At 48.8% G+C, this 23626-nt stretch overlaps 4 protein-coding genes across 4 annotated transcripts; 3 read left to right on the top strand and 1 right to left on the bottom strand.

Moving 5' to 3' along the window:
• Positions 1-658: 658 nt before the first annotated feature.
• On the bottom strand, positions 659-2557 carry Triagg1_5078 (uncharacterized protein; the record flags this gene model as incomplete). Its single annotated transcript, XM_062899552.1, has 3 exons — positions 659-1175; positions 1233-1979; positions 2229-2557. 3 exons carry the CDS (start codon positions 2555-2557, stop codon positions 659-661), a joined length of 1593 nt encoding a protein of 530 aa, XP_062755903.1.
• A 1136-nt stretch (positions 2558-3693) lies between these two features.
• Triagg1_5077 (uncharacterized protein) lies at positions 3694-7555 on the top strand (the record flags this gene model as incomplete). The annotated part of the gene is made up of 4 exons (XM_062899551.1): positions 3694-4547; positions 4616-5268; positions 5325-5990; positions 6051-7555. The coding sequence occupies 4 exons, from the start codon at positions 3694-3696 to the stop codon at positions 7553-7555; spliced, it is 3678 nt and encodes a 1225-aa protein (XP_062755902.1).
• Positions 7556-9247: 1692 nt separating this feature from the next.
• Positions 9248-13263, top strand: Triagg1_5076 (uncharacterized protein; the record flags this gene model as incomplete). Its single annotated transcript, XM_062899550.1, has 5 exons — positions 9248-10224; positions 10289-10830; positions 10893-11552; positions 11615-11746; positions 11801-13263. The coding sequence occupies 5 exons, from the start codon at positions 9248-9250 to the stop codon at positions 13261-13263; spliced, it is 3774 nt and encodes a 1257-aa protein (XP_062755901.1).
• A 1083-nt stretch (positions 13264-14346) lies between these two features.
• On the top strand, positions 14347-15703 carry Triagg1_5075 (uncharacterized protein; the record flags this gene model as incomplete). Its single annotated transcript, XM_062899549.1, has 3 exons — positions 14347-14506; positions 15129-15322; positions 15470-15703. The coding sequence occupies 3 exons, from the start codon at positions 14347-14349 to the stop codon at positions 15701-15703; spliced, it is 588 nt and encodes a 195-aa protein (XP_062755900.1).
• Positions 15704-23626: the final 7923 nt, after the last annotated feature.

The following is a 23626-nucleotide window of genomic DNA, read 5'->3' as shown; positions in this document are numbered from 1 at the left end:
GCATTGCTAAACCTGATAATAGAGTCCATCTAATAAAGATTGCTCTTTTTCATTGTACAGCGAGGGGCAGTATGGCTTTCTAGATAGGATTCTTAGGCAAAAAGGAATAATGGATTCTTATGGTTCATACCTTGAGTCATGATCTGGTTTGCTATTGGCCAGGTAATCGCCAAATGTAAGAGAAGTAATTATAACATGCCACCGGAAATGGAAATGATACATTCAAGAAAGTTCTCCAGATACAGAAGTATACTCCAAATTTCATCCTCAATTGCAATACAACGTGAGACGCAATCCTGATATCTCTGCTAACTGTCACATACTGAAACTTCTTTAGCATTTAGCTATAATTTCAATGTAAAAACTTCACTATTCATACTTATGTGAGAGTGATCTCTAAATTTTGTATCGCATATCCGGTTGTCATAATAATTACCGCGAAGAGCATTGTCGTTGATAATATGAATTCCTCCATGGTAGTAAAGAAACGTTCGCATTGAGGCAGATAAAACATGTTTCCCCTTCTTTATCTATAACTGAGCATGTGGAAATTTTCTTTAAAAACAACCCTTGTCTAAATAAGGGCTCGGGCAAATTGTAACACTTCGCATCTGATCATTCTTATATTCTGAATTCTGTACCGCTATATATCTATCCATCATAGTATTCGTCTCTCATCAAAGTGTTCATCTCTCACATGGTACATGCCACTTGGCGGTGGCAATTTCGGCCCGAGGACCTTTTTCATGCTCCTCCGCATATCCTTTACAATATTTCTACGTGTATAAGCTCCTTTTATGCTGGGTGTCACATCCTCAACCTTTTGTTGTGAGTTTATGTTCTCTGGCATGTCTTCTTCCCATTCGTCTCCCAAATCTTCCCCTGGTTGTAATCTTGTAACGTTAGCCTCAAACTGATTTATCAGGACCTCCATGGAAGCCGGGTGAATCAAGCCAAGAGGCTGGACAGGAATTGCGTGGCTAATTTCGTATGCGCGGCCGTAGTGGATACGAGCAGTGTTGGATAGAGCCAAAGAGGGATGATCGGGCTTCATCCGCACTGGAGACAGGATAACTTTCGTCTCATTGGGTGCAAGCGGTGGAGGGGATTTTTCAGAGCTGAGGACACCATGAAGTTCTTGATCTGACTGATTTCCACACCCCTGTTTCATATATCTTTGTCTTCAGTTAGCCGTAAGCACCTCGAACAGAAATCTACCTGGCTTCACTCACGTATGAATGCCCAGACATAAGCAACATTTGTTATCTTCACGGACCACAACAAATCGTTGGATCATGATGGGGCCGCCAACGTCCAAATAATATTGTTGCGAAATATCCCAACCTGAAAAATCCCAGTCTTCCTGGATAGGAACGTCTATTGTTATATCCTCCAATACTATCCACTTCTCTGCTGAAAACTCTGTACTTGTTGAATGAGGAAGCTTCTTGAGTTGTTTTTTCCATGGAATTACCTTGAGGTTCGCCGAATTCTCGTCTTGTTTCAACCCAAAGTAATATTCTTTGTGGCAAGCTCGAAAATGTTGCGTTGCCCAATAATCTTGCAAAATGCGAGAATTTTGACCACAAAGCAGACACTGCACACTCTTCCTATCACCTGGTATATCTCTGCAGTAGCGAGTCATTCTGTCAAGGGGGAGCTGCCGTATCTGGGTGAGGCGCTTGATCATGTCTTCGAGCTGCTCTCTGTCCGCGACGGCTTTCAACTTCGGGATTGGTGCCAATGGGAGATTTCCAAAGTCAACCTTTCGAAAAGCACGCTTGTTTTCGAAAGATAGACGAGAGGTGATTTGCGCAGCGAAAATCTGCCCTGGCCTGAAAAATGAGATTGGTTTTTTTTGCATTTCAAATTCTTTGATCCAGACTTGATCCAATGCAGTTGCTGTGCTATATATACTTCCGAAGGTTCGGATGTCCTTCCATTGGGTAGGCCGGCCCATCCTAGGACGTAGCTCGACGCTGCACCTGGCGTCATACCCAGTTCTGTATGTAGCATATGATCAGCTATTATCAATTAAGATGGCCACATGTAGTCTCGCCTACTCACTTATAGTAACAAGCAAGAGAGACGAGGCAATTTATAGAAGCAAGCATCCCGCATAACGAATCATGTAATTGTCTAACCTACATCATCATTAGCCCGAGAATACCTTTCAAGCCTGAGTCTTTATAGTAGCTCTCGCCTTTACGGGCATTTGGGTGGCCCACCTGCCCTTTATAAGCATGTCTTTGATCGGGTTTCCAGAACCTCCAGGTTTCAAGCTGCTGCTATACGCAGAGTGGCTATCCAAGAACGATCCGATTAATTCCCTCGTAGAGTTGACGGTGAATAGAAGAGCATTCACTGTGGCTTGAGAAAGCTGGTTGGATGCGCGTAGATCATTCACCTGGAGGAGAACTCGATGGACGACATCCAGTTCTGTAATAAGTGTGCGATACTCCTCAGCGGCACCTTTACTCTCGGAGAGCATCTTACTTAGCTGGTACGCCAGTTGCGCGACAGCAATAAAATCACCAAGAGAAAAGCCTAAAGACATTGTGGACTTGGTGCGCCTTTCAATCGTAAATTGATGAAGGTGTTAGTAACAATGCTGCGAAGTAGCCAACTGCGGCAAATGCCTAGGCTCTATACAATCCAATGGTACTGAGAGGTAAAAAGAACTGGTCTGCTCCAGACGCGCCGCCAACACGATTGCTTCGCGCGATAAAACTGCGGCTGTGCATGCATGCGCAAGGTACAAGTGCTCAATAGCATCCACGTATCCATACATGTAGCAGAGACATGACTGGGAGTTACATTAACACAAGAAAGTCGGGTACCAACAACGCGAGAGCCTACTTGTAAGCCTAAGACTTCTGGCCAAGAGCCGCAGCACACTGCATGTAGCTTGCCCAAAACGGACAATCCCAGCCTCACGAACACTTCTGCTCCCACCTCGAAACTCGGAAAACTGGCCTATATACTTCTGAGCTCTGAGATGAATTTTAGAGAAAGAAAGATCATATATAAAGTTGTTGCTAGTTCTGAGGATCACGACAATTCAAGCGCTGTTCAAACTGATTAGATTCCAACTTCGTGGCTCTTTGTGTACGTTATCATCAACATGAATGATACAACAGACCGTGAATGCTACACAAGCCTCAATCGGGAATGGCAGTGCATGCATGCTGCATTAGTAGGTAGTATTCGGAGTGGCTGTACATGTTTTCATCACCAACATGCTCCAAAGGCACTTCTTCCATCCTGTTCATCCATCAACCTCCTCAATCTGTTGTTTCCCGTCAATTCTTGGAGCACCATTTGTCTTGTCATCTTATTATACATGCGTTGGCTTCACGAACAATGACCTAGGCCGTGATTGACGAGTCGTCCGAGAACGCGACCCCTCGTGACCAGTTACCGAGGCCAGTTATCGAGGCCAAACCGTGACAATCGTTTCTAGATACCTGAGCACAACAAAAAGATCCCCCCCAAAAAATCCACAGTCATCTGTGTCTCGCTGTATCGAAAGCGACTTGACTTATCGACCCTCCTACCTATACACAATTTATGAGACGCACCTCACGAGAATCATCTTTCACCTTCTCTATGTTGGCGATCCATCTATACCTGCATTACAAGGAGAAAAGGCTACCAGTATAGGCATTTTCTCGACACCAGCGAACCCGAACGATGGAACAGCAGTTGGATTGGCAAGAGGGGGGGTCCCAGGGACCCACGACCCTGGACCTTGATCTGACACACATGGGATGTCAATTCGAGGAAACAGATATTGAGGGTAACACCAGTTCCAGCGAGTTGGCACATACGACGCCGCCAAACTATGCCCAAATGGAAGACAGCGAGTCTCGCGTTCAAATCGCCGACGGGTCGGTCGTGGAGATGTCATCGAGCCCCGAGTTACCAATAGATTCCTCTAGTGAAGGCGAGGGGGGAGCGAACACTTCTGCTAAAGAGCTTGAACTTCTCAAAGTTGACCGCGATTGGACTGTGCCAAAACCAAGTGACCCTTGGAGTCACCTTACGCCATGGCATCCGGAGTCTCTCAAGCATTTCCAGAAGTTGTACCGCCATTTGCCTTCAGCCCAAGTTCCCTCTAACAGCTCCGCGGATGCCGCAGGGATCGCCGCTACTCAGAGCGATTCTGGATATGCGTCTATTCCAAAGGATGCTCCGGGAGCTACCCCAAAGCTTCAGACGGAAGTGGCTGTTCTAGAATCTCGCAATATTCCATCAGCAGCGAGTATATCGGAACCCATCATTTTTCAGAGAGCCGAGGATACTGGGGAAAGTCAAACAGCTTACTCAGACCAAAATTCCGAGGATGCTAGGAGGGCTAAAGAGTACATTTGGGAGTTCACAAAATACCTTTACCAACGAATTGATCGGCAGCTCACATCGATGAATCTTGAGAAGGCGATCAAGGTGCTTCCAAAACTGTTGGGAGCATATGCTAAAAAGATGGGCCAGACGTCGCTCATACAAATAAATAGAGACATAATGTACTCTGTGTACAAACACCGAAAGTGAGGAATTGGAAATCTTTAATAATTCATCTCAGTTCTCAGACAGAGCTAACGCACAACTCACATAGACTGATACCCCAGTTGTTGAAGATCATCTATGAAGATGACCAAGCAGTGATACGAGAGCCTGACACGGAACTGATGTCAACAAATGATAAAATAGATCTACTCTGGAGCAAAGGATCCGACACAGACAACCCTTCAGATCCCGAAGGAGATCTGGATCTGGTTGCTAGAATTGACGACGATGATGACAGCGACAACAACGACTATCCACCAGAGGGCGACTTCTCCCAATACCGCGATGCGATTATTGAACACCCCTCCTTTGAATGGCTCATACAAAGGCTCTCCATTGTGCTGAGTATCTCTCCAACAGACTCATACGCCATGATGGCTATTAGTCAGCGTATTGAAGAAGCTCTGCATGATGATGATAGGATAAGCAGAACACGCGCGTTGAAGCCGTTCACGGTGATGTTCGAGGTCAACTGCGACATTCTTACATTTGTACGAGAGCAACAATATCATGAGCTTGCTGCCGACGTGATACCAAATGTGGTAGCTTTGACAGGGACTAACGCTACCAACGTACAAATTGCATCACCTGAACAATATCTTCGAAAGGTATGGCCAACTATAGGGTGTCATCTTTTGGAAACTACTCAGGGAGCGCTACGAGTGTATGATCCCGCTTTACCATTTCAAAACTCAGTAGCATGTGAGTGAATTCATACCCAGGAAGATGACGTAGCAATGTATTGACGGCGACTTTAGACACATACGCAGATCGCACAAAGATAAAGGTTTCAATTGGGGAAAGAAACTTCAGGGTTGAAACAGTCGGCACAGCTCATTCTATCGCAGAAATCGCAGAGCAGATTGGGTGGCTAGCAGCAACTCTTAGGTCCGGGGATAGCCATCCCCATATCTCGCTTTGTCGCCCGGAAATCATCGGCTTCAACGTCAAAAACAACCGGAATATGCATGCCGAGGAAGATGAGCTTGGAAAAACTTTTGTTTGTAAAGTGGAAGTTTTTATTGACGAGATTGTGCCCAACTTGCCGAGCGTCGACGGCCAATGCTGGATGGCAATGTTCAACAACCCAGTTATTGTAAAAGGCTATCCGATAAATCCAAGAGAAGGTTCTATGCCTATAACCGGATTGGAAATGGCTTGGGAAGATATGATAGCCTTCACGCATACCCCACACCACGCGATTGTTGGGGGGAAGATCGTGATGAAAGGGTTCTCGGAGGCATTAATCCCGACCGGAGTTCATGGAGATATCATCTCTTGGCACTACTTTGTTGACGAATCTGGTGCTCGTTTCCCATATGGAGATCCTCGTATACAGCAAGGGATGTTCGTTCCCTCAGATCAGCTCGGGGGTACATGTCGCCACGTTATCGGATGGTGTGCGAATGCGCAGAATAACATAGGTAAGTCATAACTTCGAAGGAATACATGAGCATTTTTTAACGTGTATTACAATATCCAAGGGTCCCCCAATGGAAATTATGACATTAAGGGATCCGGTCTTTCATCAGGCGGCGGAGGCCTTACCTGGGAGGGGCTTGATATCAATGTGGGTGTCCAAAACTGCGCAACGGTCACTTCGACCTTGAGGAGAGGCATGAAAGACATGCCGATCTGCGAGCCCTCACCGCTTTATCGATCCCTTGTTGAGCATGTCGGGCAGCATTATTTCATGTTGTACGATGTTGAAGAAAGACGTGGTTACTTGTCTAACGGTCTACCCGTACTCCTTCACCTCGTCCTCGCTTCCCTACGATGGGGGGAAAAATATAATTCGCATGACTTTTATACAGATGCTATCGAGCGACTTAAAAAGATACCTCTTTCTACCCAAGGCACACAGGCGGCAAAACAAATTCTATACGATAGTGCCAACTGGGTCATCAAGCTTCACTTGGACGATATAGACGACTCTACCACGAAAGATATTAATCATCTCTTGAAAGATAGAGTGAAGAGTATTTGTCACCTCTTAGAGGCGGCCATCGAGAAAGCGAATAAGGCGATTACTCAAGGTGCCTTGAAAGGTACGCCAAAGAATCTCTTAGGCGGATTCGACTTCATGGATATAGCGGTATGCAGACCATTGAAGCCCATCACAGAAAAGCTTCAAATTGCGAACCACGGCACTGGGTGGACAGATCTTGCCGACTGTCTTGGAGCACTTCCTCTTTTTGGTAACAACTTTGGAGATTTAATTAAACCAGAAGCAGGGAGTGTTGCAAAATCCTGCAATCAATGTGGATCTGAACCCAATTTACCGTCTGGGAAGAATTACGTGGCAGTATGTGTCGATGTCCTGAAAGAGATTCGCGAAAGGAATAATGGGTGCAAGAATACGACTCCGTGGCCGCTCATAGACGGCCTCCGCTGTCATATTGACAAAACTGATTTCGAACCCTGTCGGTGCATCAGCTCTAATAGGCCAGGCAGTAGCCATGATCGGGTTCAAGTGCTCTCATCCAAAGACAGCTTCCTGGATACAGCATCGGCCAATCCAAATGATATTGACAGTAACGGTGCGGTCATATTCGGCCACAAACCGATTGTCCACAAACGGAATAAGAACGGAGGCAATATATTCACCCGAAGTAGCCGGAAGACTACGACCATGAAGAAAGGCTGTTCTCCTGGCGACAGCATCCAATTGCAGGTAATGAATACAGCGGTCGGGGTGCCTTCGTTATCCGCAACAGAAGATGGGAATTCCGAGGCAAATGAGAACCAGTTGTCCGACACCGTGAGCTCTGCTACCCCCGATACTTTCACATCGTCAGGAGCCAGTGGAGTGGACTCAAATAATACTACTATGGAGCAGCAAAGTCAAACCTCAAACGCTGGGCCTCCAAAGCCAAAACCCGCTGTTGCGACACCACAAATTGCATCAGTTGCACCACCAATAATGTCTCTGAAAGGATATGGTAGGAAATTAAGAGACATCTGCCGAAGAGCTTGGGAGAAAAAATAAAACTACGTAAAGAGAAGGGGGTATCCGGATGGAAATAGTTTCTCTTTCTTTGACGACATTTTACGACAACGAATTATTCTATTATCGCAGCTGCTGTTTAAGTATAGTCTAATGAATAGGCTTTGTTTCTCCGAGTGCTTACTAGGCACATTCAATGATAAAATTATTCTTTTCCTCCCTCCTTCGTAGGATCAAGTCGGCTTGTAGCACATACTCTCTTTGCCAAATCGTCGATCGATATACACGTTAATACAACAGAAATAGTGCACTACGTACTAATCTAAATTTAATATATTTCCACATGTAGATAGAGTTAGAAACGAAGCTAAAGCCGGATTAGAGCTCAAAAATACAAAAATCTTCGATGCTTATGAATAAAATAGGCCACACGGTGTATACGACTTCACATTGACCAGCGACAGAGTGTTAAATTGGACGAAAGAGTACGCTAACAGCTCATTACTTTAACACTTGAAGACCATATCCTATTTCAATTCCAAAAAGGATGTAGCAATTTCATCAGCTACCATTTGAGATTGGGCTGCCATCGTCCGTTGATCATACCGATTATAAGTATTCTCACTCCCAAGTTTTCTGACGTTAAAAGGGCTATACTATATGTACACTTACTGGACATGTCGCCACCCAAAGTTCTTTACTTTTTCCACGCAATTTTAGAGCTAGTACGGCCGCCGTGTGTACATGTGGTGTCGGAACTTTCGAACCAATAGATCCAAACAATATTGCATACAGCTCAATCAGCTGAATGGGCGGTGCAGTGGCTATGCACCAAACTATCGACAATTCATTTTCAAAGACATCCTCTTCAATCTTCATTTAAAGAATGTTCACATTTCCACCATTTCGTTTTTCATATTCATGCTTTTCTGGGATCTATAATACGCATTCTGCCGCCAGCAGCATTCTTAAAGCCTACATCTACCTAATTGCTGTAAATTTAAAATTCCGATCACAGCTTTGCAACCATGCGGAGGGCGTTGTTGTAGCGATGGACAACGTTTCATACCATTGCCAAATAATCCCAGAAGCTTGACGAATCAATAGCCACCTGCTCTTCTCAACTATGCACGCCCCTGATAAACATTCGATGTCGAGCAGACAGAGGGAAAAGAGTAGAATCACGGGGCTGCATTCAGAAGGGGTTGGGCTTGATGGAGATGCGGTGCAACATCAAAATCCGCCTAACTCAGCTGTCGAATCTATTGAATATTTAGCTGGCACGAATGATAACGAAACATTGCCCCCGCTACAAGTATTCCCACCACGGCAGCAAGACGCAGACAGAGGTAAATTAACACCCACCAAAAGTTGCTTTTCTCACATGTCTTGCCAAAAGCTTATACGTTTGTAGGACAATCTTCAATTCTTAATATTGAGCAGAGGCGAGGGGAATTATCGCAATGGCCAGCGGACCACACACGGTTTCTTACAGCTCCGGGTGTGCAGAGTGCTTCGGGATATCCATCAGCGACAAATTCATCGAGTCAAAGGGATAACTTGCGGAAAGTAAGAAGACAGAGATCTCAGCTGGACTACAGTTTTCCTGCAGTCGCAGAGGAGGAGTCATCGGAGAGGTCGTTTGATCCTTGGTCCCTTGATTCGATTGACTTGGTACTAGCATCGCAACGAACGCAAAGGTTACAAGAGAGCCGTATTAGGCCGCCGATTTCGATGGGAACCCCCCTTAATGAGGAATACGAGGGTTGGAGTGGCGGTGGTGCTTCTCAGAATTCATCGCAACAGGATGGATATCGCTACGTGGAGAGGATGGAGAAGCGCCTCCGCGGAATACACCAACAGAGCCCGGATATATCAGCTGCGGTGAACCATACCGACGACGACGATGATGATTCCGTATCCCGAAACTCGTCTGCAAATTCAACAGTGGGAGAGTTGGTTTCGATAAATGAAGACACGCAGAGACGGAAATCGCTATCTGATATAACATTAGACTCGGAGGGCGCTGATACAACAAAAACAACCCGAAGTATCATTAGCTCTTCAACCCAGAGTACCAACAGGACCCTTTGGAGTGGCATCTCTGCCGGTGGTTACAGTGCAACAAGCACGTTTAGCATGCGCAGCAATAAAGGACATCAGCTTGGCTCGCCATTTACTACCGTACCTGACCACATTAGCCGTACCAACAGCTACGTTGGAGGTGGCAGCGGAAGTGGGCTTTCTGGGCCGATATCTCAGATTGGTAGTCGTGGATTTGTCCAGGGTCAAAGACTGAGAGGAAACCCCTTCAAGAGAATGCCCGACTCTCGTAGAGTACAAAATGACTATAATTATGCACGACCAAGTCAGAATACCGAAAAGAAAGCGGCGACCGGGCAGCTACTGGATATCACTAACAAAGGAAATATGACACGAATCCCTTCCGTCCGGGAAACGGAAGACACAGAAAGATTATACCCCAGTGATTATCGAAGCATACTAGGCACGGAAATAACGCAGTTGTATATCTTGCATTTTACAAAACATCTCTACAACCGACTGGAACAGCAACCATTTACAGAGGACAGCCTAGATGCCATAACGCGGTTGCTTCCAGAGCTACTAGTGGCATTCGCTCTGAAACTTGGCCAGACGTCACAATTACAAATCAAACGAGACGCAATGTATTTTATCTATACACATCGAAAGTAGGTCACGCTGAATGCCTCTATCCAAGTCGCTCCTTTCAGGTACACTAACGCAATCTTCCAGGCCGGTAATTCGATCAATAAGAGATCTTTTTAATTCCAACGATTCATCGCTCGAAAAGCTTTTGGTCGGCAATTTAGCTACCGAAGACGAAGATGAATTCTTAGCAGCAGACCTTGTCCGATATCTTGACACAGTCACAAAAGATCCGGCTTTTGAATGGCTTGTCGGAAAACTTGGCACTGAGTTGGATTTAACTGGAGTAGACTCTTCCGCTATGAAACTAATATCCAGTCACATTAAAGATCGTCTACCACCAATTCGAAATATTAGCAGGCATTCTCCGTCAAAGCCATACAGGGTTACGTTTCAGGTTGAGTGCGATATTCTTGGGTTTATACAGGAACAAGCATACGAAGGCAGTGCTGCTGAGGTACTGCCAAAAGTGATAACTCTAACTGGGTTTGTTCAAGACGTTCAAGCAACAACCTGCGAGCAGTATCTCATCCAGACGTGGCCAGTGGTAGGATGCAATCTGCTGCGGACTATCCAAGGCGCACTACGGGAGGGAAATGCCTCTGAGCCGTTTCGATCTTCGTGCAAATGTAGGTACTTCCGTTATGCTAAACGAACGGCGATTTCAGGCCAATTTTTAATAGAACATTAGGCAAGTTCGAGGATCGCACAGAGATCAAAGTCTCTGTAGGTCGATATATGGAAGTCGAGGCAGTGGGAACAATCCACTCTATCGCAGAAATCGGCGAGCAGATCGGATGGTTAGCAACGACATTCAGATCACAGTTGCAAGATTCACAGATCTTGTTTTGTCATCCCGAAATTACCGACTTCCGTGCTACTGATAGCGCACAGTCGCAGTCAATGGAAAACGAGATTGAGCAATCTTTCGTCTGTCGAATAAGTGTTGCCACAGACCAGATGAGGGCTAATTTGCCTGGTTTCAACGGCCAATGTTGGCAACAAATGTTCAACAACCCAGTAGTCGTCACGGGCTATCCAATAAAGCCTAGAAAAGATATCGACACAGGTGTTGGTCTAGAATTACCTTTTGACATGATGACAACCTTGGCAGACGCCCGATATTTAACAACATTCGAAGACAGGACTTTGGTGAAAGGATTTTCGACAGTGTTGATCCCAACCGCGATATACGGGAGTATCATCTTGTGGCATTTACTTGCAAACGAGTCTGGTGCTCGAATCTCATATCAAGATCCCCGCATAGAGCAGGCAATATTGATTGAACATGACAATTTTAATGGCGCGCGTCACATCTTGGGATGGTGCATGAACGCTCAAAATAACATAGGTAGGATAAAGATCATTCCAAGTGTATGAGAGACTAACTTCTAACATGTGGTATAATTTCAGGGTCGCTAAACGCAAGTTACGATATTACGTGGTCCGGCCTCTCCCATGGTCGAGCGGCCCTTACCTGCGAAGGAGTCGAGCTCAGCGTGGGCGCTGGCAATTACTTCAAGGTTGGAACAAACTTCAAGAGAGGTAAACGGGACAGATCAATCTGCAGTTTTGTCTCAGATGGTTATGTATCCGTAGTTGAACATATTGGTCAACACCATGTCGTGTTGTACGACGTTGATGAGAAACGCGCGTGCCTTTCTGATGGTCTGCCCGTGCTTCTTCATCTCGTCCGCACCTCTCTGAGAAGAGATGAGAAAGAGGATCCGGAATGCCTCTATATGAATCACATCGAAAGGTTGAATGAGCCGCCTTCGTCAGTTCAAGGTACTATTGCAGCAAAGGCAGTCTTATTCGACAGCGAGAACCGTCTATCCGCTTTGCGCTTGATTGACACCAAGGTTACTGAACAAATGATTGAGAGAATCATGGATGATAAAACTGTCAATGAGACTGTTAGGATAAAAGAGGAAACATATTACCGCTTCGAAAACAGGGTAGAGGAAATATGCCTTCTCCTTGAGAAGACCATTGACCAAACCACCAAGGCGATTAAAGAGGGCATTTTAAGAAACACACCGAAGAACATGCTAAACGGATTCGACTTTATGGGAGTAGCTACTCGTTCGAAACTCCGACATATAACAACTAAGATACCAATATCGGCCTACAGTTGTGGGTGGACGGATCTCGTGGATTCCATTGAAGCAATTACGCTTTTCGGCAACAACTTTGGAGAGCTTATCAGACCAAGAGGTGACGATCCCCCAAACCGATGCGATGGATGCGGGTACGAAGCCAGCCTACCCTCCGGGGAAAATCGCTTAGCAGTGTGTGTTGATATTTTGGAGAACATCATCGAAATGAATGGCAATAAAGATAAGACGGGCTGGAGACTGACAGACGACATCTACTGGCATTTAAACGAACCAGCTTTCAGACTCTGTTGCACCAACCTCAACGGACGGCGCGCCAATACACACACTAGTAGTGACCGGATTCAAATACTCTCTTCTAAGGATATCCGCCACTATCCTGAGTATCTCATTCCAACGAATGCTGTGGCAAACGGTGCGGTCATGTTCGGCCATGGAAGGCCACGGCTCGTCCCCATGAGCCGCAATATCAAGGCGCATCAGAAGGATTCACCATCAGGCAAACTACCTCAATCGACAACAGCTTTTAGAACCTCTGTATCATCTGTGGTTCAAGATGAGAGTTCTGAGTCAAGTGACAACCAGCTGTTTGATAGCGTGAGCTCTACTAACCCCTATTCCGCTTCGTCAAAAACAAACGGATCGGGCTTAAACAGTAATCGCAATCTGTCTGACACCATGAGCCCTATCACTCCTGATACATCCACTTCATTAGCAAGCGACGAACTAGTCTTGGGCAACACCGCTGCTGACCAGCAGAGCCCTGTCCTGGGCGTCGCACCTAAACCTCCAGAGATTATCGCAGAGATTATTGCTATCTCACGGATTCCATCAAATACACCACCGACACCCTCCCCTCAGAAGCCTTTCAGAAAGATAAAAGGCATTTGCTCTAGGGCTTGGACGAAACTAAATCCTCGGAAGAATGGCCGAGCAGAAAGTTAGCAATTAGTGATGAAGTTGAGATAGTGTTCCAGCCTTAACTCACGGTCCCTTTTGCATATTTTCATGTCCCGGAGATCAGTCACCAAAAGGCTGAGAAATAAAGGACAATACAACTGGTTTGTGGCTTGGGTAACGAGCATAGGTGACAATCCTGTTGCACAATTACATAGGGGCATTGCTTCTTACTTGTCTGGATACCTCCAGTGGTCAGCTTCCCGTCACCACTGGCCCTGCTGAGACCGAGACTATCTCGTCTACTCTAGTCCTCCAGCTGAGGCCTCTGGCCGTTCTTCCCCTGCCACCACTAGCGCTCCTTAGTATGGAATCTCTACCATCTTCACCATCGCAGTCCGGGCTATCACTCAGTGCCCTCCTGAGGTTACCAACTACCCCACTCGTCCTAAGACCGTGATCCGCAGATGCATGTCATGTATTCAAGAATTTCCTATTGTACGACCTGGAGAAGGCGCTGTTTACCGCTATCTCAGCGTTATAAGACGCCTCTACTTCGGTATCAACGACGATAGGCTCTCGGTTTTCGGGCATCAGCCAGCCACGACAAAATCCCGAGGCCTCTCAAATCCATCGTGGAGCTGTCACGTATTTGACGCTTCGGCAACTCTTTGGCCTAATATTGTAGCCAAACTTGAGGCGATTATATATGAGCCAAAGCCTCTGGTATACGGTGGCTTCCAAAAACCAAGCGTCGTTCTGTGGCCGGTGGGTAGTAAGGCTCAAGAGGAAAAGATTTAAGAGGTGAAGATTTATTTTCCTTTAGAGTCTCACAAGAAGCACCAGCGCTCGGAAGGCCAACTAGTAACGTCTAAAAATAAGAGGCAAAATGTTTTGATCAAACCTCGGGCTTCAAGCGAATTCTTCGAGCAGTCTCAGTGTAAGCGGGACCGTCCCGTCCAGCCACTAACGCTCTTTCTTTGGCAAATCTTCAACGCGGTGACTGTCGTAAGACATATTAACCTATATAAATCTTTCTCACCATATAGTGGTAGAATTATGATATCACCAGTACGTTGCAAGGAGGAGACTTAACGGGCAAGGGCATCGAACGGGACCGACGAGTTCGACATGTACGAGGTTGTCATTTTATATGCTGTCACAACAGCTATGGGCACGATTCCCGTCTCGTTGTTAACAGTCACCATGGCAGCTGGCACCAAGGAGGTGCTAGAAAGACATGTCATTGTTCGTAATCTATCTAGCCTGGAGGCTTTGGATGAAGTGACAGGTAAGCGTCATGTTTTGACTCTCAGATTTTGCCGCAGACACACCATTAGTTTTTAATAGGCATCTGCTCTCGCAAGAACGGAACAATTACTTAGGGTCGAATAATTGCATGCACAACATGGCATCCGGGGCATGGTACCTATTCTGTCGAAATGACAAATGAAGTGACCGACCCAACCGTCGGCTAAGTATCATTCAGTACCATGCAACCGAGAAGCGTAACCGAAATCGAAAAAGCAGTCATCAGAAGAACAGATTTATCATCTTGAAGAGGTAGCCAAGAAGTTCTTTAGATCAAGCCTCTGAACAGCGTCAGCTTAGACAACATGGAAGCTTTAGCAACTCAAGCCCTTTGTGTCCTCGCAGTCGCTCATAACCTTAATAGCCGATCAGTCTCGGCGTCCGATTTTACAGAAGAAGTCTCCCGCCCTCGCGAACGCTTCGAGTCCAGTCTTGCCTTCTACAGCCTTCACAGGAATATACGATCTCCCCGTCCTGAGTCCAAACACATCGTCCTCCCATGACTGCTGACGGTGTCAATGACAGTCCTTGAGCGTGCGGACATTGGCATCGCTATAGGTCAAGCTCAGAGGTCACCAAATAATCATCTAACATCGTCCTAGCCGGCGACAACTTCATTTTGGTCCTAATTGCCATTGAAGAAGGCCGCCGGATATTCGAAAACATCCGGAACTTCGTCCTTCATGTCCTAGCAGCCAACCTCGGTTTCATCTCCCCTCTCACACGCCTGGCTTTCGACATACAACACAAACGTCTCCGTGTTTCTATTAATCCCGTCAAATTCATCTCGGCACCGGTGCCTTTAGCGAGAAGGGTCTTGCATTTGAAACTGCCGTCCCAGACATTCTCAACCGCCCTCCCCAAAAACATAACGTTCACCCCCTGCCTTGCCACAGATCAACACCGTAACTGAAACCCCGGATACCAACCGTTTGCCACACAGCTCCGCTATGGCATCTTCACTCCCGAGTTTATGCTCGTCTTCGGCATCCTCGTGGCCGGTTGCGTGCTTGGCTCTTTCACCCCGCCATCTTCGGCTTTGGCGACGGCAATTGGGCCTCAGACGGCAACAACGCCTGTTCGCCCTCATGCCACGACGCCTTCTATGCCCACGGCCTACACCGCAATGACGTGGATCTCCCTGCTCTTCTCGCGGGAACTGAAAGACTTCCGCTGACCCTCTTTCGATATGCACAAGGGGGTCGGCCCGTGGGGGGATCATCTGTGGGGAAATTGGTTTCTATTCTTTGCCATCACGGCTGTCTTCTTCATGGTATTCCCGACGCTGTACGTCCCGCGGCTGAACACAATCGTCTTCATGCATACGGGGATTGGCTAGGAGTGGGGATTTGTGTTTGTTGCTGTCATGTCATTGCGTTTGTTGTCGGAGCCGAAGCCTAGAAGTGGGCAAAGAGATTCTATTTGCGGAAGTCACAGGGATCAGCTTCGACAAATGGAGACGCAGTTATGTGAGGGTTGGTTCTTATTCATTTGTTTAAGAGCATTTTTGCGACAAAGTGCAACGTTGTATTGCCCAGTAAATTTGTTCCCTTTGTCCTATGCGGCGGATAAGCTACACATAATATGTAGAAGTTGTGAACCATCATTGGACGTGTGTATCAGGAATCTTCTTGGCACAATGGCGAGACTCTTTTCCCTGTTTCCGGCTGCTGTACACGTTGTGCCAGTCAAGAAAGGCATTGGCCAGATCCCAGGAGCGGCCATCTTTCCAGAGTCTTTCGTAAAAACCCCATCGATAGTCCCCAGAGCTGCATCTCGACCTAGATCTGACTACATGGGTCGGATCCTTTCTGCCGTTAAGGATTCGCGGTGACTCGTATTGTGCATCCGGTACCCTAGAGGAAGCAGATAAGAAAATAAGCTCTGATCTTAGGCCGTGGCATGATCATCCAGCAGAATGCCTGAACAAGCACAGTGGACCCATTCAGAGCTCTCTTTCAACACAATGGAGTAAAGCCCTTCGTTATACTAATGCGACTCCGTACACTTGTCAGTATTGGGAGGGGAGATGAATCACGCGTCTTGAAGCTGTCAGGTCTCACTCCTAGGGGACGAAACATTTGCGAGAATGTGCATGGAACAGGCAAGGTATAGGGTCGGCGTTAAGGCGGCATGAAGCATCGCATCTCATCCATGCCTCGCCAAAAAGGAACTTGGCCAAGCGTTCAACAGACAGCACTTGGCTGGGAGGATTGCCACGGCGTGAGAGTCGGTCGTAAGGTGATATCGGAATGCTACAGTGACGGCGCCTCACGAAACACTCTTGACGTCCTCTGATTGAATACTCGTACGCCACAGCAGACAGACGAGATGACTTCGCTGGCACAGAGACCAGCTCATCGGCTACTCGGCTGCCCGCCAAGACATGCAATGGAGTCATGCACTCATCTTTGGCGTCGCTATCTCTTCAGGGTCGCATTGTCACATGGCGGGTATCTAGCCGCAGAGCTTCATGTGATGGGGTGCTGGATATGTGCGAAGTATGTACGCGCATGCCTGTACATCAGCTAATCGCATGGAATCAGCCGCCGCTACTTTCTCACTGTCTGCTTTTCAAAAGGGAAAAAGGATAGAGTGGGAAACATCCTCACGGATCTCACATGTTGGGCTGCGAATCGATTCTAACCCTTCCTCTCAGTTTCAACCTTGGCGGTATATTCACCGCAACTCGATCATGCTCATCACAACTGAGCATTGGTCCGCTTTCTGCATGTTGTGTCTGTTGGATTCGAGTCATGACCTCGACATGGATGCCGCATAGCTGTACCAACTTGTTTCGATCCTAGCGGATTGAGCTGAGGTGAACATTCAGCTGGGCGGCATATATACTTGTATATTCCTTGAATCCCTGCTCAATAGTCTCCCATCAAGAGTTTGACAACAAACGCACAGAATGACAACAATCATTCCCCGACAGTGCACAGTGCATGCCAAACAGGTACAGTGGCCGCATCTCTCCCTCAAGGACGAGTGAAGTAGAATAAAACGGTCCGCCCTTTTTGAGGTTATCCGTCCGTCAAAAGAAAGGCTCGTCTTATACCCTTTTAGGCAGCCGGTGCCGACCGTTTTCTCCAGCCCTGGGCGGCCAGTTATGCCTTGGAATGGGTGCTCTGTACGAGTACAAGTACGAGTAGTCTCCCCACTTGGTGGCAGATGAAGGCTTTAGACTCGCCTCAGCTAGCTGGATCTGTCAAAGTACATGTGCGGACACACGGCCGCCGCACGATACGGGTTATGGCTTCCTTTTTCTCAAGCAGAGCTAGGCCAACTTTCAGTGTGGCTCTGCCCACGGGACCGAGAGGGCGGAGCTTTGCTGATGCCTTCCTATTGATAGACGGAGAAGACGCTCTCCCACAGGGCCAATGCTCCCGGCTATGTATGATGAATGCCGCGGAGTGCTTGGCAGAGAGATCCTCTGGAGCCCAAACCGTTGGATGTCGGTACTTGTGAGCGAAACCGGACGCTCTCGGCCGGGCCGTAGACATGACGAGGAAAAAAAGGGAACATCTTGGCAGTCCATGATCTCCTTCAAGGACCAGGCGGGGCCCGTAATTTTGAGCGGAGTTTTCTTTGGCAACTCTGAAGGAAGATGTATCCACATCTTAACAAGGTCGCGAGAACAAGCACAAGGGTGAGAGGGTGTGGATTAAACAAATCACAAACGAACAGCAGGGGGTAAAGTACAAGGAGGGGGTCGATGATGATCATGGAGAACAGCCAGGGTCTTCTTTCAACGGCGGGTCTGGCCTTTCCCTGAAAGAGGCCTTGTCCTATAAACGAACGCGTGTCTTTGGCCATTCGGGTCCCGCCTCGGGGCTCCATGGATCCCCAATTCTGGCCACTTGATTTCCTCCCAATGGCTTGGTTGTGATCGCCCGGGCATGGGTTTTTAGCGGAGAGCGCTGGGGCAAAAGTCCCCTCGTTGCGGAATAGTCCCTTTTACCCGTCCCAAACAATCACAATGGCCCTCTCGTTCCTCCGGAGCATGTCCTTGCAGCACTAGGAAATGGCTGCCCCCTGCATGGCGGCAGGTAGAGGAGGATGAGCGGCAGCGTGCCAATTTCACAGGTACAGGCATGTTCTGATGTCTCTGGTACAAAGATGAAGGCGATGAGGTTTTGATAGGATGTCGGCCGGGGGTTGCTTGGGGCCAGACTTGAGGCTTTGAGGGCAGGGGTTGACGACGACGGGGACCGGGGAAACTGTGCCGAACAGGGGTAAAGCAAGACAGGCCAGGGTTAGCCAGGGCGTAGCTTGACGTCGGTGTAGGGGTGCGGGTCTTTTCCATATTCTTTGCTGGCTTCATGTCTGAAGGGTCTTGCTCCGTAATATCTGTAGCTTTGACATGGGAGCTGTTGAGAACAAACTCCCCGGTTCATTCACTGCCTGACCGCGGAGTTGCGTTTGTTAAATGCAGAGCCAGGGGAGGCGTGTCATTGTGGCGAGGCTTTGAGCCATGATGATGCTCAGACATCTGCTTTTCACGTCGAGCGAGGGTCGGAGAAGCACAACGAATGGACATTTGTTTCGATTACGGCCGAGCGCTTGGGCCTGTCTGCCGTCACGGTTCTCAATGCCGAATCCCGAAGTTGGCATACTGTGCTGTGCTCGCACAATCCAATGCAACACAAGCAGCTTAATGCTTGGCAGGACTGATGCCTCTGGCCCCCCATGTCGGCCCGACGAACTGGAAAACGGTTGAGCATCCTGAGCGATTGGCTTATGGAGGGTGCTGCATTGCATCGTAAAGCGTATGAGCAAGGTAAATACGCACGATACAACGGTACAATAGAGCGCACTGTCGTTGACTGGAGAGCACTGGCGAGAGGCGAGAGACGAGAGACGAGATGCGAGATGATATCTTGCCGCCTGGATTGTTGGAGATGACGGCATTTGAAGTCGGTTATCCCAACATTGGCTCATTACTAATCGCTGCAGTACAGACGTGATAAGCTATTCCGGCCTCAGGCATCCGCTATCGATAGACGACCTAGATACTTACCTTAGTCACCTCTCACGTATTTCTCGTACAGTACAGAAACTTGCTGATGCCTTCATCCGTCGGTCATGGCATGGCATGGCATACCAGGAGCGTTCCGACGGCGACAGGGCACAGACGCATCTTGCGTGCAGACTGCCACCGTTTCGCGTCTCGCCGTTTCCAGACTCCATTTGCCGTTCCCGGCCGGGCGGTTCAGGCGCACGCCCTCTCGCATCGACAGAGCAGACAACCCGTGCTAAGGCAGATTTAGGTACATGCTCCGCAGGGCTATTTCGTAGCGCGGCTCCAAGTACCGCCCCGACCGGCGAAGCGACTCGGGAGCCGCCGGCAACCACCGTTTGCTCCCATGAACTGCTCCTTCGCTCGGGCAAAGACTCGCGACTGGACTGGGCTATTTTGTGCGAAGGGGGTTGCTAGCGGCAGCAAACTAGTGTTACAGAGTGCCAGTTTTGATTGCTGTCTTGGTGGTTGAGATCGATCCTTGCTCCGCCCTGCTGATGTCTCGATTACTTATACACCCGAGCCGAGGAGTCGTTCGTTTCCACAAATGAATCAGAGAAGGCGTACGGAGTTCGTGCTATACATCTTCTTTTACGACCAAGGCGAACCAATGGGCTTTGCTTGGCATAGTGGCCAAGTGATTCTGTTCATATTGCTCAAGGGGGTAAGGAAGGAGGAGGCAGCAGAGGATATACATCCGCCGCATCGCTTGGAAAGAACCAGAGCAGAGCTCAACCGGCGGGCTGGAATACACAGATGTCGGAGTTCGTACCCGACGGAGTTGATGATCCTCGACTACAGAGTCCCAGGGGCAGACAAATTTCAAACTCCGGGTCTCTGGGCACTTCGCCGATTATCCACAATTTGCGGCTCACGATTTTGAGTCAAAAGTCAAACCGTGTAAGCGTTAGTCTCAAAGAAAAACTAGTTGAGCCCCAGAAGATGTGCTAACACCTCAAGATGAAGCCCGAGCACAAGAAATACTAATTGCAGCTGGGAAAAAATGGAGAAGAATGCCACGAGGATTCACGCGCGGCCCGCCGAGCGAGCACCGTCAGCACCGGGGCAAATCACCGTTTCTCCATCTTTGGCGTGCCAACTTGTCCTTGCTTTGGGAAAGGGGGCGTGTGATAATTCCGCTGTCTTGCGCGCTTGACCTGGTGGAGCTCTGGTTTAGGGCTGCATGGGTAAACGGCTGGGAAGGGGATGAGTCAATAAAGATCTTCAGCTAAGAGAACGCGAAGAGAGCGAGAGGAGGACAAACGAGCGCCCGCACAGAAGAGACGATGCGATGTGTCAGACGCTTTTTTCCTCGTCCTCCCCTGCTAGCTGTCTGTTTTGCAGCTGGAATTACCACTTTGAGAGCGGCGATGATGATGGCGGTTCGTGATTCGACGCTTCGTATTTTCACGCAAAAAAGCTACCACGGAGCAGGCCAGACACCCGACCAGCATCGATGACGCTGGGGAAGGCGCGCGCCCAAATACACCCGCTGAGTAATAAGGGCACTGAGAACTGCGGTGTAATATCCCAGTGATTCAGGTGGAATGCAGTGCCATTAAGACGGCCAGCATGGGGGGCTGTCATTTCAGGGCTGAACTTGAGAGGGGGTTCGTTCGTTCCAAGTTCCTGGGCATAGGCTATACGGAGACGATATTGTGTGCGGGACTGATCACCAATCGCCCTGCGCCTAAGTCCTCATTTCTTCTTTTTAACTCTATACTAATAGGTTGGGTCCCTTTCTTCTTCTTTTACCCCCGTCTCTTTCTCAGCTCGGATAGGAGGGGGGCGATCTTCCATGTCCAAGGCACCACGATGACTGCACCGCATGAGGGCTGACGCCGACATGCGACCGCCTGGACGAAATAGTTTGTCGACGGCATCCAGGCGGTTCAGCCGCACTCGATTGTCTCAGTCGGTGGCCCTCATTACCATCGGATCACGCTCCATATCGAGCCATCGGACTAGTACCAATATGCAGCGAAAATCCATCGAGAAAGGCGTCAAGCGTTCAGGCACACGCCCTCGGTGCCGAGCTCGACTGCCGGGTGTCTTTGGGAGAGCTGAACAGCTGAACAATACGCGAAATCAGCGCTGCCCTCGGAGTACGCAGAAACGAGCCGCCGTGAATCTAGCGAGCCATCCTATCCTGGGAGCACCGTATTAAATGCCACGGCTTGGACTTAGCTCGCCCCCTCCTCCATGGCGCTACCAGCCTGACGGTACGCCAGCATCCTCATCTAAACCTAAAACTGTCCCATCAATCTCGCTGGCACCACGTGCGAGACAGGCCCAAGCAGTCCGTCTCCGCGCCCCGCGACAACTCAGACGCCATCAGAGCTCCAAGGCGGTGTTCGAGTCAACGCCTCCTCGTGACTGGCGCGGCCCTGATTCATGGGACAATCACGACTTCTAGAAGTTCCGTCAGTTCCGGATGCGCGGCCTAGCTTTTGCGCCGGCGCGATCTCCTAGTCGTTCGGTTCGGAGCAAGTTTGCTAAGCGGCGCAGCTGGTGATGCGCCTTTGGGGAGAGCTACGGAGTAGAATGTGCGTACGAAGCAAAGCCAAGCAAAGCGAAGCAAAGCAGTAGGTACACAAGGCACTCAACGTACTGTACGGGACGGGACAAGACGTGTGGTGAAGCGAGACAAGCGACAGCAAGGGGGAGAGAGAGGTCTCGAAGAAGGGCGGCAGATGCAACCCGGCGGCACGCTCCGGGCTAGACTGGGCGTCGTCGTCGTCGTCGTCGTGAAGCAGCGATTATTCATAGCCACCAGGAGGGTGACAGTTCGCATTTTCTAACCGTCCTGATGAATGGATCCAACCACAGGAAACAGTTACCGGAATCAGCAACAGGAAAAGGAAGAGCCGGCTCCGGAAGGGAAGTCCTTAACACCGGGCGTCCGTGATGCTAGTCGTGGTCGTATTACCAACTGCTACTAGCATGTGCCACCACGCAGTCGTGCCAACAGCATCTCGACTCGCAGGATATCCCAACTTGCGAGCCTCTCTATTCGCCCGATGTGGCCTGATTTTCTTGGTGTCGCTTCCTTTCTTTTCGTGCTTGGTCCTTTTTTCATCCAATTAGCCCAGATTATCCTGCCGCTCCCTGGATGTGATTCGCCCCTTGTGCGTGCGTACGGCTGAAGTGACGCTTGCCTAGTCCCGCATCGATAGCCTACTCTTTCGTCGCATTACAACCACATCTCGCCGTCCATCCATCCATCCCATTTTCATTAGCCCAAGCACTTGAGCAATCCCGAGACCTCCTTTGGCGCCAACGCATGCACTCTGTCGATCTAAGGCGTAGCGCCTATCCGTGTCGCACATCAAAACTGGAGTCGTCTCGACCCCCCTCTCCCCTTGCCCTGCCCTTGTGTGGTTGGTTCCTGTGTATGCTTTCTTGTTTGCCTTGGGGCTTTGTTGGTGGAATATTGTGATATTGCTTGGCTCACAAATCGTAAAGCAAAACACCTCCTTACATATCACAGACGGCCTGGAACTCGCAAACTAGCAATAGCGAGCCGCACGAGCAGCGCCAAGTCGGACATAATACAAGGCCGGCGCCCTTTTCGCCTCCCTCCCTTTGATCGGGGACTTTACCAAGGTGTCCGTCTGATAATGCACGGTAATATATCTGCAAGGCCAACAGCAGCGGCGATGCGGATATTTGTCCGCACCCCCGAAGACAAATAGAGTTGCATCACAGCGTTACGACACGTATCATGGCAAATCATCAACTTGCTGCTGCAAACAACTAACAGCAATTCGGTGATAACACCCCGTTTAGCTCCCTTCTCAAGCGGGCTTAGCCCATCTGTCAGCTTCAACGCCGCACCATCTAACCAACTACGAGTAGCCATTCGGCCTCTCAAACATAACTTGTACAAGTAAGCTGATAGGCGTTGAATAGCAGGCACGCCGGCAAATGCAGCAACTAAGTCGAGGACCACCCTTCAAGCCGAAGGGCCGCGCATATGTACTCGCTCTTCCTTGTAGCGAGCCATTATATGTTACGGAGTAGTAGTGGCGGTCGGAGTTCCGCCTCCTGGTCTCTCTGCCCCCCCGCACACGGGTT

The sequence above is a fragment of the Trichoderma aggressivum genome (assembly GCF_033847375.1).
Source record: "Trichoderma aggressivum f. europaeum strain CBS 100526 chromosome Unknown scaffold_017, whole genome shotgun sequence".
Lineage (NCBI taxonomy): Eukaryota > Fungi > Ascomycota > Sordariomycetes > Hypocreales > Hypocreaceae > Trichoderma > Trichoderma aggressivum.
This window is presented reverse-complemented; position numbering and strand designations above follow the sequence as displayed.